The 20,861-nt window shown below is 39.7% G+C and overlaps 1 protein-coding gene across 1 annotated transcript in view; it reads left to right on the top strand.

Annotated features, from left to right (window-relative positions):
* CNTNAP4 (contactin associated protein family member 4) overlaps window positions 1–20,861 on the top strand; it is a 246,084-nt gene that overhangs the window by 187,165 nt on the left and 38,058 nt on the right. Inside the window, exons 13-15 of the mRNA XM_059667397.1 lie at window positions 3,867–4,064; window positions 6,595–6,751; window positions 12,164–12,291. Of these exons, the coding sequence (XP_059523380.1) occupies window positions 3,867–4,064; window positions 6,595–6,751; window positions 12,164–12,291 (483 nt within the window). The remainder of the gene's footprint in view (window positions 1–3,866; window positions 4,065–6,594; window positions 6,752–12,163; window positions 12,292–20,861) is intronic.

Raw genomic sequence — 20,861 nt, 5'->3', positions numbered from 1 at the left:
AGAGCTGGACGGTATAGTACTCATAAAGACATTATTTTTCCTTCAGGGATTTCCATCACAAAGGCCTTCTTAATAGCCGTGAGAGTTAATAACTAACTGATGATTCAGATGCAGCCTAGCTGACACCGTTTTGCTCTGGTGTGTTTTCCTGCCTCCTCGCCCGCTTCCTGGGTGCAGCGCTTTCTACCTGCTCTCGCGGTCCACATCGCATCCATCACCCTCAGTCATTAGTGTGAAGGAACACGTGCTCTGCAACTGTGTTGCTTAAACAGCATGTTTTCCCTCCACACTGTTATCACGCTAAAAAATAGCAGCCAGCCCAAGATAAATCAAGCTCTTAATTATTCAGTTGCTTTACATACAATTTATATTATTGGAACTCTCCTCAGGGAGAGACACCAGTAGACCCAAACTGCCTTTCCAATTTTTTTTTAGTGTATTTATTAAAGTTAATAGATTTTCTGCCTATTTCAGCTACCTCTTCTGACTCATTTCTCTGTGTCTCCTTAGCTGAACGACTCTCTTTGCAGTGGGTAAAGGATACTTAAATAAATAAATAAATAATAAAACCATGGCTCTTAGACATAAAAATAAAAGCTAAAAAACACATTTTTAAAGATTTTGTATAACACATTACCAATGAGGAAACTGGTAAGATGTTACAGCCATTTAAAACGGGGACTCCAAAGAACAGACTCGCATGTACATACCAGCAATAGTGAAATGAATGTGCAAATGGAGACAAAACTGGCTTCTGCCACCGTGGAGTGGGCCAGCCATCGGAACATCTCCACCAGGTAGAGTTTCCTTGCCTGTAGACAGGAACTATGTATGAGGAAACTTGCTTTCTAAGAAAAATAACCTGAATGCCTGGGTTAGAGGATAATTAAATGGTACTATGGCATGGAAGTTGGAGATAGTGGATTTCTCTGGAGAGTTTCCAAGGCTTCTCTCCCCCAGCAGCATTTGCTTACATTCTGAGAGTGACACAAACACATGGACTTGGGCCCCTCCCCTTCCTCACTTTATGGAGCGGAGAAGAGGTGCCAGCCATCCTCTGACCTTCACGTCTCAGAATTTTGGGGTTTCTCTCTTGTGCAGCTTTAACACATGCAGGGGCATCTGGCACTATTGTGTGGGCTCATGGAAAATGGGGGTGTCAAGAACGGATGCTGCTAAGGCTTTGCAAGCAAAAGGTCCCGGATCCAGAGAACTCCTGTGCCTGTTAGAATATATCTATGTCTTTATCACCGTTAACTAAATCCATATATAGATAGATATAATTTGCATATGGGGCAGGGTAGCTTACGTAACATCTCATACCCTTCACAACTTCGGGCTTCACGTTATTTTGTAGTTCTCAGTTACCTACAGGTTAGTTACGAAAGCTAAAGGGCAATGGAAGTCTCAGCGCCACCGTAGAATCAGATCAGGCCACCTGGAAGGTTGTCCTCCCGTCTAGACAATGCATTGTTTTTATTCATTCGTTAGTTCATTTCCTCATTTCTTTAATGTCTTCTTCTGCATGTTGTGCCAAGCCCCGGTGCTGTGTGTTGGAGACACTGTGGTTAGCAAATCAGAAACTATCACTCTCTTCTCTTAGAGCTCACAGCTGAGTCGAAAAGACCAACACAATAAGTCACAAAGAAGTGAATTGCAAATTGTGACGGGATCGATGTCTTTTCCAGCTGTAATTTCTAAACAGGTGTATGTAGAAACATCAGATAACACACTCATGTCTGAAAGCGCAGTAACGAGGCTGCAAATTAATAGCTCCGAGAGGCTTCCCTGTTAGTTAAGACGGGGAACATGGCTGCTGGGCTCCCCTCTCCATTGCTCGGAATCCATGTGATGAGTTCATTGTCTCCGCCATGCCCTGGAAATCTAGATTGTTTGGGTCACGTCCTGCGTTGTAGCGCTTTTTATTAGAAAATAAAACCTCTGACGGGAGCGATCATAATGTTGAAATGATAGAATTCCAAAGGAAACACCGATAGGAGCTGCTCTGTCATGGTTGTCTTGTGCTCAGGCCTTGAATCTCTGGCAGCGACTTAAAAGCCCATTCGAATCGTGTTCATTGTGACCCAGCGGGCGCTGAACTATGGGGAAGTCCTTCTCAGTGTGACCCAAAGGCTTAGCGACACAGGTTTTGGGCAGGTTTACTGCCCGGGCCCCTGGGCAGGGGCTCAGCACAGCCGAGCTTCTTCCTGTGCGCCTGTGATTTACAGCGAGACAAGATGAATCGTTCTGCTGAACAGTAACAGCAGAGTCCAGCAGAGGCGAGGCTGGCAGATTTGCCTCGTTAAAATTACAGAACTTCAGACCTACCCCACTGCGACGGTATTTTCCAAATCTGGAGATGGAGGCTCAGGTTTGCCCTGACTTTCTTAGGGCACAGATCCCTGCCAAGTCTGCCACTCACTGTGCTGCTGCCTGGCCATCCATAGTTAATTTCATTAGCTTACATAGCCTGTCCTCCTCAACGGAAGTGTGTTACTGAGAAAGCTCTCTAGTGAGCTGAGGCGCAAAGCAGAAATAAAAATAACAGCTATTGTTTCAGGGGAAAATAATGATCCACACATAGATGGCAGGAAGGCTGTCAAATTTGTGTCCAATGTCATTTATTTAGCAGGCTTCTCTGTTCAAACTTCTGATGAGGAGGGGAGGGCTGGGGGTGACATTTCTCAAAGTATACTTCCTTATCTTGGTTTGATTGTTGAACCATGTGAATATGAATATGTTAGCTAAAAGGTGGGGGGGGCAGTGAATGCTACCCACTGCTTTTCTCTAATTTGGACTATTTCTCTGAGTACAGAAAGATATGCGACTTAACAGCACATACATGCCAGGGTTTTGACAACTTCCAATCTGTTTCTTACCTATTAAATCAGAGAACTTTTGATTAATCTGTTCCTGTGCCTGCATATATCACAGTGAATATAATATGAAGTCTTGCTGGAAAAGACGAAGGATAGATACATTATGCCTATCTTCTGTTATAAACAATGGAGGGATTTTTATTTCCTCTAAATACTTCTGCGAATCAGTATGATGGATGTGTTTGCAGACTTTGTCAGGTGTTAATAGTGATAGCTCTACTATTTGTTGTGTTAGTTGAGTTGCTGTTGCTGAATCAGTTGTGTTCAGTTCAAAAGAGTAACTTCCTGTTGCATTGCATAATAATGCAGATCACATGATACCAAATGAATATGTCAAACTTGAGTTATAAGAAATAGACGTGTACTCATAATTGAATGCTGTCTGAGGAGAGAGATATATCAAGCCATAACATTTCGACATTTTTTTTTTTTGCAGGTAACATGAATAATTTTTAAAGGCTACAAAAGTCATTGCTTACATTGTGTAATTCAAAGTATTTTACAAATTCTGAGATGTGCTTTTTTTCACATTGTAACATCTCTGAATTCCGGGTGTATCTACACTCCATACTGTTTTACAATTATAATAGGTAGTCTTTTTTTCTTTCCTGAAGGAAAATAAAATGATGATGCATCTTTAAAAAGTAGGACACCAGATTTGATTAAATGAAATATACCACAGAAATTTAATATTTTTCACCATAAATATTATCTGGCTAAATTATATGAAAACAAAAGCACTGCAAATGCATTGCAATTGTATACATTTCAGGGAATAAAATCACTTCACTATAATTCAAAAAAAATTATTTATGTATTTTTTATTAAATTTTAAGAGTCCATTTGTGCTGATTCTACCTCTCAGAGAGGTTTATGACTAGAACAACTTGACTCAGATAAAAGGTGATTTTGATTTTCTTTATTTATTTTAACTTTTGCAGACTAGTGATGGTCTCCTCTCTTTCTTCCCCCATTTCTGCATCCAAGAAACGGCATGGACCATCATCCAGCACAATGGCTCAGAGTTAACGAGAGTGAGAAACACTAACCCGGAGAACCCGTATGCTGGGTTTTTTGAGTACGTGGCCAGCCTGGAGCAACTCCAGGCCACCATCACCCGTGCGGAGCACTGCGAGCAGGAGCTGGCCTACTACTGCAAGAAGTCGCGGCTGGTAAATCGGCCAGGTGGGTAAACCGAGGCCTCTGCCCCCCACACACCCTGCACAGCGCGCTTTGCTTCACCAGTTCCAGCGGACTGGAATTCTGCCAGGGCGGTGGCATATCGCCGCTGACGGGGTATCTCCCTGTACATTCAGCAAACTTGTTGCAGTCTGGAAGTCACAGAGGTTCTGTTCCTGAAGAAAAGAACAAGGTCAGTTTACACTGGGCTTTGTTCAAAGCCTTGATTGCCTTTGAGTCCTCTCCTGGCCTTAATCTGATGACTGCACAGAAAAGATCTTCATTCTGATACTCGGCCAATTCAGTGTTGACCCTTCCGAAGGGCAAGCGACACGTGCAGCTTGTTTGATCGTGGAGAAGAGCTACTAAAAATATGACTTAGTTTTCGGAAAGTGACTGTTCTGTGTGACTCTTTGTCATGGACTGTTGACAGTGAGCCTCTGGGTATAATTGGAAATTAAAATAGGCGCTGCAAACCCAGTTTCTTTAGTAGCTCCAGTAGGAATCAGAAGACCATCTTGACTCTTTCTCCTGTGCTACTTCTAATAACCAGTCTGCTCCTAAGTTCTGTTTGGGCGGTTTGTGTTTTCTCCCTTTAGAGCATCTCATTATGTGAGGACATCTAGGTCCTACAGTTCTGCTTTACTCTAGTTCTTTGTGACCCGATTCTTAGTCCCTGTGAGAGATTTCAACTGGCCTCCCCTCTTGGCCTTCCCATACCTTCTAACCATCTGATGGATAATCCAAAATCTTGACCTTTTTTAAAAAATATATTTTTATTGATTTCAGAGGGGAAGGGAAAGGGAGAGAAAGATAGAAATATCAATGATGAGAGAGAATGATTGACTGGCTGAATCCTACCTGCCCCCTATTAGGGATGAGCCCACAACCCCAGCATGTCCACTGACCTGGAATCGAACCATGACCTCCTGGTTTATACATCGACGCTCAACCACTGAGCCACGCTGGCGGGGCCAAAATCCTGATTTTTATGAAAAATATTAACCTTTAAGAAACACTGCTGCCAGCATGACATGTTTCTATTTAAGAAGCAGTATATTGAAATATCTCTGGTAAATGTTTTAAATAGGTTTCACCTTCTGTTGATGAATTGATTATGCAATTTTAAAAATGAAGATTCTTGATAATGTCTTCATGCACAACACAAGCTTTTGCTAACTCCTTGTTTTTGGCTTGGCTGATCTCATGTATAGTAATGCTAGGAGAGAGGCTGCCAGCACTAGTAAGGTCCTAAGGTCCTATTGTAACAGTAAGTTATAATGAGCACTGGCATTTGTAAGTAAAGGGGAAATTAGTAAAAGCTTCAGATTTTTAGTGGGGCTGATGATAACTTAAAAGGTTTGAAAGTCAACAGAAAATGATCAAGCACTTTTGGATAGCTGACTGCTTTGATCTCACATTCTTCTCACGCTGATTTGATTTTCCAATTACTACAATTTCCTCTCTCTCTCTCTCTCTCTTTTTTAAAATGAGATACTGCCCTCATGCTTTACCTCCTTTTCTCAAAATGCTACCCAGCTCTTCTGTCTGTTCTTTGCTCTAGTTTCTTGACATCAGGTTTAGTTTTAACTCCGAGAAGGAGCTGATAGCTGAACATTCATCATAGAAAGAAATGCATTTGGTTAAGGAAAACTTTGTTTTTGAATGTAGTGTTTGCTTCAGGCACTACGATCTTTCAGTGTGATTCTGTAGTCTCCAAATAAATAGCCGAGCCATTAAATGAAAGAGAAAAATACATACTTCCAAATAAATCTTAAATCATGACAAAGAAGTGCCATACCATGCCCAGTGTTTAATAAACAGCCACTCTATTTTAGCCAATACATATATTGAGATAAATCCTTTACTTTAGTCCATTGCAGGTTTGTTTCCAGTCAAGGGCATGCACCTCTGCTGCAGGCTGGATCCCTGGCCCGGTAGGGCGCGTGCAGGAGGCAACCAATTGATGTGTCTCTCTCACATCGATGTTTCTCTCTCTTTCTCCCTTCCTCTTCCTTCCACTCTCTCTAAAAAAAAAAAAAAATCAATGATAAAAATATCCGTGGGTGAGGATTAAGAACAATAAAAGAAATCACTGACTTTATATTATAACATTCTATAATGTTTTAATGGCCATTTTATTATCTCATATCAATTTTGTTTCTGATGTGTTAATTGCTCTGGTTTATATTTTTATGCTAACTTGTTTTAAAAATTATTTTCAAAGAAATTACATATGTGAACTGCTTTCAATACATTTTTACTATCATGCCTGAGTTAAATAGGAATTGCTGGTGTCTTTTCCACTCAAAGGAAAGTATATCAATCATTTGAGTTTAAATAATAAAATATTTTTTAAAAAGCTTTTTTAGGAAATGCCATCAATTACAATGTTTTGATTATCACTGCATTAAGTCAATCTTTGTCTTTCTGCTTTTGTTTATTTTTTTAATGATTTGGGCAGGACAGGCATTATGCTGAGACAGAAGGCAGGGGGTGTAAAGCAGAAGTCACATTTCATGCATTTGTCTTTCAGATGGGACCCCTCTGAGCTGGTGGGTTGGAAGAACCAATGAGACACACACGTATTGGGGAGGTTCTTCGCCTGATCCTCAAAAATGTGCTTGTGGACTAGAGGGAAACTGCGTTGATTCTCAGTATTATTGCAACTGCGATGCTGACCGGAATGAATGGTGATTTCCTTTTGCAAAATAAAATTTATCTTTTTAAATGGATCACTTAAATATGTAGAGCTAGGTAGATACTGAACACGTTAGTACAGTGAAGAAATTAGATGCAGGTATGTTTTGATGAAATATGTTATAATCACTCTGAGTGCTAAATGTTAAGATCAATGTCCTTTTATTTCAATTTTTTTTATAATGGGCTGTTCAGTCATGTACGTTTTTATTTTTGTAATACAATGAAAGAGGCATCTGTTTCATGTTTCCTCTTCATTCTTAGTCAGTTATCATTCCCTTTGAAATTAAGTGTAATTAAGCATTCTATTATTCTCAAAATATATTTACAGCCAGTAATTACTAAAGCACATTTCCTCAATAATTGCCTCTAAAACCTTTAAAAATGTAAACTTAGAATTTCCTACAATTATAAACATGTAGATTTTTAATTTTTTTTAAAGACAAACCATCAAAGAACTAATATTCTGTTTTTTATCATATTTTGAAAGAGGAAATATGTAACATTTGAGGGATTTGAAAATTGAACTTAAAATATTCTTTAACTAGAATAAAAGTCTTAAATATGTGTTTTCCTTTGAAAACTTAAAAATACATGTATTCTATTTTTTACTAGAGTTGGATTGATTTTATTTATGAAGTGAAAATATTTTTTAATTTCCATATTCACGGTTCAACATGCCATATGTATGTTATACTACTGTGCACCTGGATCTGCACATAATAATTATTTTAAAAAATATTAATAGTCAATCTGGCAATCAGTTCATTGTCAATTGAGCTCACATTTCGAATTGTATGATGTTTCATTGACTTATTTGGCAAACATCAAGACTATGTTGTATCAAAAGACAGATTATTTTGGAATAGCCTAAAGGAAGCATCTATATGGTGTCATGATTATACTTTTACTATTACTTGTTTGGTGTAAAGTATATTGTCTTTTACTCAAAGTCTAGTTTTTAAAATTTTGTACTCTCTTATTCCTTACTGCCTTCATAAAAACACCTGCACAGTAATATTGTATTTTAAAATGTGAATAAAATGTTCATATCAATGCTTAACAGAAGAAAAAAAACTAACATAATCACCAATAACTCTCTAATACCTCCATAACATATTCTTCATCAAAAATAATTTTCAGCCATAAGATTTTGAAACTTTTTATATTAAATTCTGCTATGGTTATGTAGTTTGCATAGAAATAACTTTCCCCAGAGAACATTTATAATCCCAGAAAAGCTATTTATAAAAACAACTACTTGAAGTAAGTGGAAAACAACCAAATATAGGTAGAAACTGCTAGGGTTAGGAGCCTTTGAGCCTTGGAAGGCAGGAACTCAAGTGGTTGAGATTATGTTTATATGCCTTTTCTTTGAGGGAACTAATCAGACCACATGATATGTGGTAGCTAGAACTCAAAGAGAATAACTAGATTTTATTGGGGGGGAGGGGGGCGGGCGTTGGTTAAGAGGTATCAGAGCACAGTTTGGGCTGCCAGAATGTCTGGATGTTGAGGGAGAATGGGAATCCCAGATAGGAGAAAACCTGGGGGCATCGACCATGTAAGTTTTCCTCGGCTGAGCCCTGAGCTGCACAGGCGCAGAGGAGATTTCTAGAAACCAGGCACAGAGGATCCAGCTGGAAAACTGAGCAAGCTACAGAGGTTTCAGTAGCGACTACCAGAGGAGACTCAGAATGTGGAGTTTAAGTCTCACTAGCTGAGATGAGTTTTACAAACCACTCAGCTTTCCATAGAAATGACAGAAGGTCTCTGTCTTTACAGCAAAGATTATAATCGAAAACTAAGCGCAAAACTGACATACTGGTAGGCCTACCCTAATGAAGTATAAAACCAAGCGTACACAAATTATTGTGGTAAGTTGTGATTTAACTGCCTGTGAAAACGAAAATGAATCTTCAGAACAATAATAGAACCCACAGTCTGTACAGTATCACCCCCAATGTCCAGAGCAATATAATAATTATTGCATATTCAAAAAAAGAGTCAACTCTGATTGAAAGTCTAGAAAATAGAAGCACTTATTAGGAACAGATCCTGGGGCACATGCTTGATTAGCAGGCAAAAACTTTAAAACAATTATTATAAACTTGCCCCAAAACTTAGATAAACATAATCACAGGTGAACAGAGGGGAAGCTAAGAAGATAAGTGAGAACTACATTAAAGGAGCAAATGGAAATTTTAGAATAGGAATGCACATCTGATATGAAAAATTCAATGGATGGACTTCAGTTCAGGAGATCGCAGAAGAAAACCTCAACGAACCTGAAGACAGATCAATAAACGTTACCAAATCTGAAGAACACAGGAGCAACAACAAAAAGAGTGAACAAAATTAACAAAACCTTTGTGACTTTTGGAAAAGCATCAGTGATTTAATGAGCAAGAAAATGGAGTCCCGGAAGGATAGGAAATAAAAAGAGGCAAAGATATATTTGATGAAACAATGGCTGAAAATTTCTCAATCTTGTTTAATAAATGTCTGTGGTAGCAAGCCTCCACGATGGCCCCCTAGATGATCCGCACTGCCCATTATTCACATCACGGTGTAATTTCCTCTCCTTGAGGGTCGCCTGGACCTGTGACTGGATTCTGATGAATAGAATGTGGTAAAGGTGATGAGACAACTCTCCTGAGATTAGATTACAAAAGACTGACTTCTGACTTGCTTGCGCCTCTCTGCCTCTCTCTCTGGCTCTTCTGGCTTCCTTGTTCTGATAAGGCAAGCTGTCCTTTGTGGTCTGTCCTGAGGAGAGGCGCATGTGGCAGAGGATCGAGAGTGGCCTTCAGCCAACAGCCAGTGAATAACAGTCCAACACCTGACCAAGAACACTGCCAACACCCGCTTCAGTGAGCCTGGAGGCTGATCCCCGCCCAGTCAAGCACTGAGATGACTGGGGTCCTCACTAACACTTTGGAGCCTTGGGAGAGACCCTGAGCCAAAGGTTCCCTTGAGGCTTTGCCCAGAGTCCTGACCAGGATGTAGATCATAAATGGTGCTGTTTTAAGTCACACAGTTTTTGGGTAATTCGTTACGTTACAAAAGATAACTAATACATCTTCAATGTACTCATTCCAGAAACTCAGAGAATATCAAGCAGGATGAAAACAGAGAAAAATGCACCTTGAGTTATTGTGCAAATGGCTAAAATCTAAGGATAAAGACACATGTTTTGAAAGTAGCCAGGTTGTGTGGATCTGGTGGGACACCTTCCATACAGGGAACAAGGATACCAATGAAGGGTGACCTCTCATCTGAAGACAGGTCAGAAGTTCACGGAATGAGATCTTTCATGCGTTGAAAGAAAAAGCAAGGTCAACCTAGAATTCTGTTGTAAGCAAAATGTATTTCAAAATGAAGATAAAAGAAGTTCTTTTCAAATTAAATGCTGGGGGAATTTTTGCCAACAGAGCTGCACCATAAGAAATGCTAACAGATATTCTTCAGAGAAATAATAACAGAAAACTCAGAACTTCAGGAAGGAATAAAGAATCTAGAAATTGTGAATATGTTAGTAAATGTAAATTTTTCCCTTAATAAAAAAATAAATTAAACTTTACTGTTGAATTATAAAGTTTAAAACATCTGTTGTTACATATATTACAGCAGCAGCACAAAGAACAGGGGGGAGTGTTAAAGAAATTACCCTGTAGGAAGCTAACATTTTATATTAAACTAGAGGCCCGGTGCACAAAAATTTGTGCACTCGGGGGGGGAGGGGGGGGTCCCTCAGCCTGGCCTGTGCCCTCTAGCAGTCTGGGACCCCTCGGGAGATAACGACCTGCTGGCTTAGGCCTGCTCCCGGGTGGCAGAGGGCAGGCCCAATCCCTAGGTGCAGCCCCTGGTCGGGCTCAGAGCAGGGCTGATTGGGGAGTTGGGGCGCCGCCCCCTGTCACACTCAAGGCAGGGTCGATGGGGAGGTTGTGGAGCAACCCCCTGTCACACACAGAGCAGGGCCCATCAGGGGGGTTGGGGCTCTGTACCCTGTCACGCACAGAGCAGGGCCCATCAGGGGGTTGGGGTGCTGCCCTCTATCACCCACAGAGCAGGGCGGATCAGGGGGTTGGGGCGCCGCCACTCTCACACTCAGGGCAGGGCTGATGGGGAGGTTATGGCTCTACCCCGTCACACACAGAGCAGGGCCCGTGGGGGGGGGGGAGCTCCCCCCTATCAGGCACAGAGCAGGGTGGATAGGGAGGTTGTGACCCCGCCCCCTGTCACACACAGAGCCGCAGGGCGATCAGGGGGTTTGGGCGCTGCCCCCTGTCATGCTGATCCCGGTGCCGGGAGGCCTCTCGGCTCCGCTGATCCCGGTGCTGGGAGGCATATTACCCTTTTACTATATAGGGTAGAGGCCTGGTGCATGGGTGGGGCCAGCTGGTTTGCCCTGAAGGGTGTCCTGGATCAGGGTGGGGGTCCCCACTGGGGTGCCTGGCCAGTCTGGGTGAGGGGCTGAGGGCTGTTTTCAGGCTGGGGGTGACTGAACTCCCAAACGCTCCTTTTTTCTTTTTCTTTTTTTTTTTTTTTTTTAATTCTGGGCCAGCTTTAGCTTGAGGCTTGGCTCCAGCTCTTAGGCCTCCGGCTGAAAGTAGGTTTCTGGCCTTTGCTTACAATGTTGCGAATCTGCTGGCTGAAGTTGGGCGTATTTGTTACAGAGTTTCTTAAACTGCAGGCTCAGAGGCAGCGGCAGGCGGGGAACGTTGGTTTTCTCCAACGATTCTCTGTCACTGAGGCAACCAAGCCTCATGTTAGTTTCAAGCTGCCTGGCTGCCGGCCACCATCTTGGCTGACAGTTAATTTGCATAACTCGCTGATTAGCCAATGAAAAGGGTATCGGTCGTACGCCAATTACCATGTTTCTCTTTTATTAGATAGGATAATACAATGTAAAGTAGACTGTAATAAATTAAGGTTGAATTTTGTAATTAATAAAGCAAATATTAAAATACAAGACATATAGCTAAAAAGGGAATAAAGAACATAAATACAAAAATATGGTGTAAACCAAGAGGAGGCAGGAAAGAGGGGAGAGAAACACAAGACCTCATAAGGGGGGGAAAAAAAAGAAAAAAAATATCAAAATGGTAGATCTAAAAATGCTGTATCAGTCATTATACTAAATGCGAATGGGTTAAACCATTCTATTTTAAGGTAGAAAATGGCCAACTGAATTTAAAAATCACCAGCTCTATTATGTCTGCAAGAGAAATTAAAATGTTGCCATATTTTTATATGCTCAGATGAGCAATTTGATCCTTACTCTTGTGTGTGCAAATTTAGCTCAGAACATCTTGGCTTTGAAATGTAATAAGGCCTATTGTTTATTTGATAATTATGTTAATCAGAGTAATTTTAAGAATTTTGTTGTTACTGTTTTTTAGGACCAATGACACTGGAGTCCTTTCCTACAAAGAACATCTGCCAGTGACTAAGATAGTGATCACAGACACAGGCCGGCCACATTCAGAAGCAGCTTACAAACTGGGGCCTCTCCTCTGCCGGGGAGACAGTAAGTGGTGACCATGTGTTGGTAGCTTATCTGAGGAAAGTGATGTCACTTATGAGTCCTGTTTCTACCATAATACAATTAATCAGATCTTATTGTGAAATCCCGTAAGTAATGTCTGAAACAGTTTTTTAGTCAGCATACCTCTACAGTGTGCAAAGCCCTGTCATAAATGCTAGAATGGCAAACCTTGTTAAGATCCAAGAGAAAGAAACCCCTGAGCTTCTGGATGATTGGTTCAGGAACACGTTCCAGCACTCCTCAGTTCCCACACGCTGTTACCCATGTGGGAAAGCCTCAGTGCTGTTCAAAGTTGTTACCAATGTATGTCAGTTTCCTGTTGTTGGGCCTGGGGGAGGGGTATTAGAAATAGTGGCAAATGTCAGTATAATCAGACATATTTCAATTTTTAACCTTTTTTTTTCCAGTGTGTGTGTGTGTATGTGTGTATGTGTGTGTGTGTGTGTGTGTGTGTTTATGGAACTCAGTGGGACATGCTGTTGTGTATATTCAATGTATTAACACCCTAAACCAGAGTTTTAAGATTCAAATATAGTAGCACAGAAAACATATATTTTCATCAGGGAATCAAATAAGCATGTGTATCCATTTATAAGCTTTCTGAAATCAGTTAGACTTATAGAGACTGAATCATTAAATATTTAAGCTTTTAGTTTTTCCAAAACTTAAAATGGAAATAGAAGAAATATTTATTTACTCTAAAAGCATACAGTAAAATAAAATTTTATTCTAGGCCTCAAGAGAAGAAGAGATGATCTGACAATTCAGTGGATTTACGGGGATACCTAGCCAAAGTTGCTTAGTTAAAAAGCAAAGATGATACTGGGCTATAAAAATTTATATATACATTGTAAAAACACTGTCTGCCATTATACCTATCATCGCTAATCTTTATCAGCTCAACTTCCTGTTCTGCCAGTAGGCCTTACACAGTCACATGAAGATGACACAGGATATTTCATGGAGAGAAAAATTATGTGCAAAGAGATGAGGTGGTAAACTCAGATGCATCCAGGGCAGGGCAACAACTTTGTGACTACAGAGCAAGTGTTTTATACATCGCATGCGCTTTTCACTGCAGGCTCTGAGCCGAACCTTTCAGGAGCTCAGGTTGGCTTCCTCCATCCCCTTATTTTCATTTGCCTCAATCCCTGGGAAACTCGTCTGCTTTGACTGAGGTCACTACCAGCTCAAGTCCTTAGGATTTCTTTCTCAAAAGCTTCCTGCCATGAACAGAGACACACAACACCTTTTTACTTAGAGCAGTGATTCTCCATCCAAGGTGACTCCTCCCTCCCCCACCCCTAGTGGACATTTGGCAATATCTGGACACATTTTGGGCTGTCATGGTTATGTGTGTGTGTGTGTGTGTGTGTGTGTGTGTGTGTGGTTGAATGCTCCTGTCACCTAGAGGAAGAGGCCAGAAATGCTGCTAAATACCTTCCGTGCACAGGGCAGCACTCTAAGTAATCTGTCTAAATGTCAGTAGTGCTGAGTATTAACTGTTTGTGACCATAGAGATATAGGGAGAGGGTACCAACATTAGGAGTAAGAATTTACAGCTAGTAGAAATACTTAGAGACCTGCTAATTAATCTCTGACTTATTAATAAAACAGTAGTTGAGAGCTTTCCTTGGCCTTCTTGTCTTCTGCATCTGTTTAGGGTTGAGGCTCAGCCTCTCATGAGAGTGTGTCTCCTACATCTGTTTAGGGTTGAGGTTTAGCCTCACACAAGGGTGTAGACCTGTTTGTGTATGAAGGGCTTTTTTATGTTTTCTCAGTAAGAGAAGCAATGGCTGCAGAAAAAAGGATGCCCCCTTTTCTCTCTATGGAAAATCTGCCCCCCTGTAGATGAAATGCTCTAGGCACATTTTTATTCTTTGCAGTTGAGACAGACTGTGTAGATATCGGGGGCTTGTAGATGCAGGATCATGCACTGTGGGCTTTATAATTGGAAGAAAGGTATGTGGTCGTTATCTGGAAGGCATTAGGACTGGAACATTTAAGGCTTAGAAATAGCTTAAACTTCATGATCTAAATGAAATCATGAAGACCAATTATATACCTAAAGGCCAACAAAATAACCTGTGGTGTAAGACAAGGAAAAATGATGAGGGCTTGAACTAAGCAATGGCTGGATGGGGGCTACAGAAAGGGGCTCAATGAGAGACGTGCATTCAGTGTGATTTAGATGGAAGTTGATGCAGAAATCCAGCTTTCTGATTTCAATAAAGCTTCTAGTGCCTTCCATGGAGACAATAAAGATGCTAGTGCCCTTCATTGAGACAAGGAAGTTTTAGATTTAAAAAGAAAAATGGAAAGATGACAATAAAAATATTTTGGTTTTATCACACAGACTAAAGATGTTGAAAATTTTACATCAAGCCTGTTTTTCTGGGAAAGAAGAGAACCCTTGAGAAAGCAGGACAAATAAACAAAAATGAGTATGAGACTTACTGGTTCCAGACACGAGCTTTCCCCTAATTAATCAATATTGTCTTTTTCCAAGCCCTTCTTTTCATCTCTAGAAAAAATGTAGGTGATTCTGGCCGAAACCGGTTTGGCTCAGTGGATAGAGCGTCGGCCTGCGGACTGAAAGGTCCCAGGTTCGATTCCGGTCAAGGGCATGTACCTGGACTGCGGGCACATCCCCAGTAGGGATGTGCAGGAGGCAGCTGATCGATGTTTCTCTCTCATCGATGTTTCTAACTATCTCTCTCACTTTCTCTCTGTAAAAAATCAATAAAATATATTTTTAAAAAAATGTAGGTGATTCTGAAATTCAGTATCACTTCTGCTATTATTGTTCGATGTCAGAAGTCATTGATAACATCATTAGGAATGTTTTACCTAAAATGCAACAGCTATGAATGATAAAGCTGCCTTTAAAGTAGTGCTGCAGACATAAAACTTAGTCATGAATTAATGTATTTATGAATATGGAAATAATTATAAATAATTTAATTTATAAATATATATATTATAAGTAGGAGGACCCTCTCTTGTACTCTCCTTTCTACTCACTCTCCCTGGAGCAGTGGGGGCATCTTCATCTTTGAGGCACCCAGTTCCCCAACTTCTGTAGTCCTAAGAATTACCTGAGAGCACGCCCACTCTGGTTGGAGCATCTTCAGGACTCGCCCCACACACTAAGGAGGAAGAGTAGAAGTCCAGTACTGGCTCAGGGTTAAATGTTCCTGAGCACCCATCAGGAAGATATCTACTAGGATTATCCCCTAGTTCTGCTGATCTCACAGCACAAAGAACACTCAGGAACCACTGACAGCCTCTGGCTTCACTTCCTGTTCACTCGTTTTCCTTCATCTGAGAAACCTCCCAGTCCTCTTGCTGAAAACTGTCCCTCAGATTCAAGCCCTTTCTCCATGAACCTTCTACTGGTCTCTAGAATACTTGGTCCTACACCTTCACGGAATGTTGAACATATTATAAGCACGTATTTCTCAGGCTGGCTTTTCAGTATTTTCGAGCCTCTCGAGAACAGGTCCACTCTTCATTTATCAGTGTGTTCCTGGTACGTAGTACATTACCTGTTACATGAAAGATAATCAATAAAGAGCAGTTTATGAAAGAAGGAGAATGATCTATCACCACAGCTCAGGAAACCTGTAGCTTGTGAATGGTTCCTGAGAGACAGGAATAAGTTTTTGATTGTATAAGCAATTAAATGATATGCAGAGATACACGTTTAATGAAAGGAGTGGGTTATATTGAAAGGCTTTCCGGATTAAAAACTCACATGGAATTTGAGCACCTTGTTCCAGCTGAGCCATTTCTCAGCAATGCACTTGGGCTTGTGGCATGAAAGTGCTTTCAAATAAACATATGATTTTAGTTCATATTAATACTTTTTGCTTTTCCCTTTTTAAATAATATAGTGTCTTTATAAAATGGAAACACCCTTTTCTTGGAGAAAAAAAATATTTTCTGACCTATTTTGTTCTGTTTTGTTTTCTGTTCTTTAGAAAAGACTTGTGTTACTAAGAATTTATATTTAAGAAATTCCACACGTGTGAGGAAACAAAGGTTCTTCCTAACACTTTCAAAAGATGTTCATTATTTTGAGGCTAAGAATCCTAATAATTACCACCACTACAATAATATCATTTCTTGACAAATATATATATATACCTTTATTCATTGTTTTAAATATTAAACATTAATGTTTTAATTGACATATAATCATTATAAAATGTTACGATATACAGAAATCTCAAAGAAAAGAGTTTAATAATCACCAAGAGTCACAAAACTCAGAGATACTGATTAACACTAGTGAGGATCATTCCAGACATTGCTAGATGTCTCTAGGGCAGGGTTCCCCAACCTTGGCATTGGACTGGATAATTCCTTGTTATGGTTGGGGCTGTCCTGGGCACTGTCGGGCACTTAGCGGTATTCCTGGCCTCTCCCCACGAGCGGCCAGTAGCACTGCTCTCCCAGTTGTGACAACCAGATATATCTTCTGACGTTTCCAAATGTCTCCTGGGATGCGGAATTGCCCCAGGCTGAGAACCACTGCCCTAGACAGAAAAATAGAAAAAGAGATTTATAAATAAATTTATGAAACTTTATTAATTGAAATTGAGGCAGAAGAAACTGAAATGAAGCTAAAATTATTGCTTTATATTATGTATATATCTGATAAATATATGTTCAAATTGATGATCCCTCACAACTCCAACCGAAGGACTTGTATGCATGCATATAAGTATAACCAATGGATGCAAGACATTGGGGGGGGGTGGGCAAGGCTGGGGGAGGCCAAGGAGGGGGGGAAATGGAGACAAATGTACTACTATTTGTAATACTTTAAACAATAAAAAATTATGAAAATTATAAAAGGCTATAGAGTCACCAGGTTTTATAGTAAACTAATTTTTAAAATTTAGACAGTATTAATGTATTCTGAAAACTGGGGAAATTAGCACTCATTTGTCCTATCCTTTCTTTTTTTCCTCCGCCATCTAATTTTTGCTAGTTTTGCTATTATTTGTATGGTTGTTTAATTTTTAGTGCTAACCACTAGTCCTGTCATCAAAACTTTTCTATTCTTGACTGATTTTTATTTGGTTCATTTCTTCTTGGGTTGCATTGTCAGGTAGTTGATATTTTCAGTTTTTTTCCCCCCAGAAAGACTCATGAGTGTTGTATTTCCTGATATGGCACGTGTTTGAGAATGTTGTTGCCTCAGAACTCTAAACCAGACTTGGCTGGTTTAACTTTCTATTGTTTTTTTGGCAACAGCTTCATGGAGATATAATTCACATGCTTTACAATTCACCTGTTTAAAGAACACAATCTAAAGTACACAATCTAATCAAATTTTAGTATATTTAATTATTGTAGCATATTATATAGCATTGTGCAACCATCACCACAATCAATTTTAGAATACTTTCATTATCCCCTAAAACACTTGGACCCATTTAGCAGACATTCCCCTTTTCCCTTTTCCCTCCACCCCAACCTTAGTAAATCATGGATCTATTTTTTATCTGCAGATTTGCCTACTCTGAACATTTCCTTTAGAAGAAAACACAGAATACGTGATCTTTGTGACTGGCTTCTTTTACTTAGTATGGTATTGCCAAAGTTTGTCCATGCTGTAGCATATATCAATACTTCATTATTTTTCATGACCAAATAATAATCCATTTTGTTTATCCATTCATCCATTAATAGATATTTGGATTATTCTACTTTGAGGTTATTATGAATAATGTTGATAACATCTATGTATAAACTTTTTTTGAACATGTTTTTACTTCTCTAGGAGTGGAATTTCTGCATTATGAGGTAACAGGACATTTAATCTTTTTAGAAACTGGTTATAATGATTTTGGACCATGCTTTGTGACTTTGCCTAGTTTGCACCTACTATCTCTGCACTGAGAGATGCGATCATCTTGTCTCCACAGCTTTTCTAGATAACTTTCTTTGGTTGACTATATTTCATTATGAAGCAGGGTTTTACTTTCACCCAGAGGACTTGTATGTGCTTTATTCTCAGAGTTCTGAACTGAGAATGTCTGCCTGTTGCTTTAACACTTAACAAAATGTTAGACTGGATATATCTTCTTTCTCTCAGATCTGTGGACTGGTGTCTTTATCTTCTGGTATAGAATGTTGCTGTGGAAAGTTTTGGTCCAAACTGATTTTTCTAACCTTGTGGGTGACTTGCTTTTTCTAACTGAATAAGTAATAATTACCCTTAAAGGTCAGTAACTTAACAGGGATGCATATCAGTGTTGGGCATTGGTATTAATTTTTTCTTATATTGGACGTGATGTTCTAAGATGTATACATACATTTATATGTTGTTGCAAGCATGATCTACATTTCTGATCTTAGCTCATTAATTGGGACAAGGTCGTATTTTTATTTCTTTGGCATTTGAACTTTTCAACCTATTTATTAAATATATTTCTTCTCAATTAATTCATTGTATTGAAATTTTTTGTCTAATCAGGCATCCCCAAAACTTACATAATTAGAAAAGATTTTTCTGTTTTCTGTTCTAAGAATTTCTTGTCATTGAAATTACTTTCTTCATTTTATCTGCATTGACTCGTTCAGCTGTCTGAGAAATCACAGCTCCCAGAATGCATTAAATAATCAAAGATGCATGTAGGCAATAAATAACTTTGCAGAAGTTATATTCTTAGACTAGAAAAAGATATTGACTAGTGATTTGTTTAATTTCTCTTCCGTTTGACAGAGTTCTGTTCCATTTGGCAGACTACATAAAAACCATTAAAAAGAGTGCAGATCAATTCCACTTTAGCAAATAATCATATAATGTAATTTTGTAAGCTCTACTGTGTCTGATAATCCTCCATTAAGAACGTCTTTTCATTTTTATAATTTATTTTCTTTCCTTGGGTTTCCTTTAATTTTCCTAATGTTTATCCACTTTTTATTTTCTCCTTCTCATATTCTTTTCCTCTCTTTTCTATCTCCCTTTTTCCTACTTATTTACCAAGAAATCTAAGTGTACTTATTGAGATACATATAATATAACCAAACTGGGAGCAATTACTCTAAGCTTTCTGATTGCTATTTGGACAAAAGACATCTTACCATTTCATTTAAAAAATATTTATTAAGCCCTTGCATTGTAACATTTCACTGTGCCTGAGAGAGAGAGAGAGAGAGAGAGAGAGAGAGAGAGATGAACAAATAGACAAAAGTACCTGCATTCTTGGAGCTTGAGTTCTCTTGGAGGGATAAACAACAAAGAAGTAAGTAAAATAGATTGTATGATAGATGCTAGGAAGTGTTGTCAATACAATATAGTTTAGTTTAGGCAGGAGCAGGGTTAGATTGGCAATTTGAAATAGGATGGTCATTAAGTGCTCACTAAGAAGGTGGCATTTGAATAAAAGTCTGAGGGAATTAAGGGAGCGAGGCTGTGTATATCTGTGAAAGAGTGCTGTGGACAGGGGAAAGCCAGCATAATTACTCAGAAATGGGACTGTAATTGGTGTGCTCAAGGAACAGCAAAATGGTCAATATGTTTGGAGTCGAGAGAGCAAGGAGGAGAATGGTAGAAGGAGCCAGAGAGGAAACTGGTGCTGCCATCACGGAGGATTGTTCTGAAAATTCTTTATCTTTCAACCTGAATGGCATTGGAAAACAGTAGAGAGTTTGAGAGGAAGGATGGTGTGATGTGACTTATGCTTTAATGAAATCGACCAGGGTAAGGTTGAACAAAGAGACCATTTGTAAGACCATATCACCAACCCAGCTAATAGACCTGGTTGCTTGGCTGTGGGCATAGTGATCGTAGCAGTAAAGTTTGCTGCTGGATTGATGTGGATTGCCAACGGAAGAGTCAAGAATGACACCCCGGTGTTTAGTCGAACTATCAGAGGCATAGAATTGGCACTGATTGAGATGGAGAAGATTGCTGCTGGGGTCCAGGAGTTGCAGAGAAATGTGGTATATCCACACCATGGAATGCTACTCTGCAATAAAAAGGAATGAGCTACTGGAGCGAATCTTCAGAGAGTAATTTTGAGTGGGAAAAATAAAAGTCAATCTCAAAAGGCTACATAGTGTATGCTTTTATTTGTGAAACACTCTTAAATGAGGAGAGCTGATTAGTGTTTGAAGAGGGGGAAGAGCAGGAGGAAAGAGGGTATGGCTATAAAAGGGAAATACTTGAGGTGCTACAAGTGTTCTTTTTAGAAAATATATTTTTATTGATTTCAGAGAGGAAGGGAGAGGGAGGGATAGAAACATCAATGATGAGAAAGAATCATTGATTGGCTGCCTCCTGCACGCCCCCTACTGGGGATCGAGCCTGCCAACTGGGCCTATGCCCTGACCAGGAATCTAACAGTGGCTTCCTGGTTCATAGGCGGACACTCAACCATTGAGCCATGCTGGCTGGGCCATGTGTTTTTCCATCTTAACAGAATCAATACCAATATCCTGGTTGTGATACTGTACTATAGTTTTGCAAGATATTACCATTGGGGAAAACTAGCTAAAGGGAACACACAATCTTTGCTAATTCTTACATCTTC

This window comes from Myotis daubentonii, chromosome 15, assembly GCF_963259705.1.
Source record: "Myotis daubentonii chromosome 15, mMyoDau2.1, whole genome shotgun sequence".
Classification (NCBI taxonomy): Eukaryota; Metazoa; Chordata; class Mammalia; order Chiroptera; family Vespertilionidae; genus Myotis; species Myotis daubentonii.
This window is presented reverse-complemented; position numbering and strand designations above follow the sequence as displayed.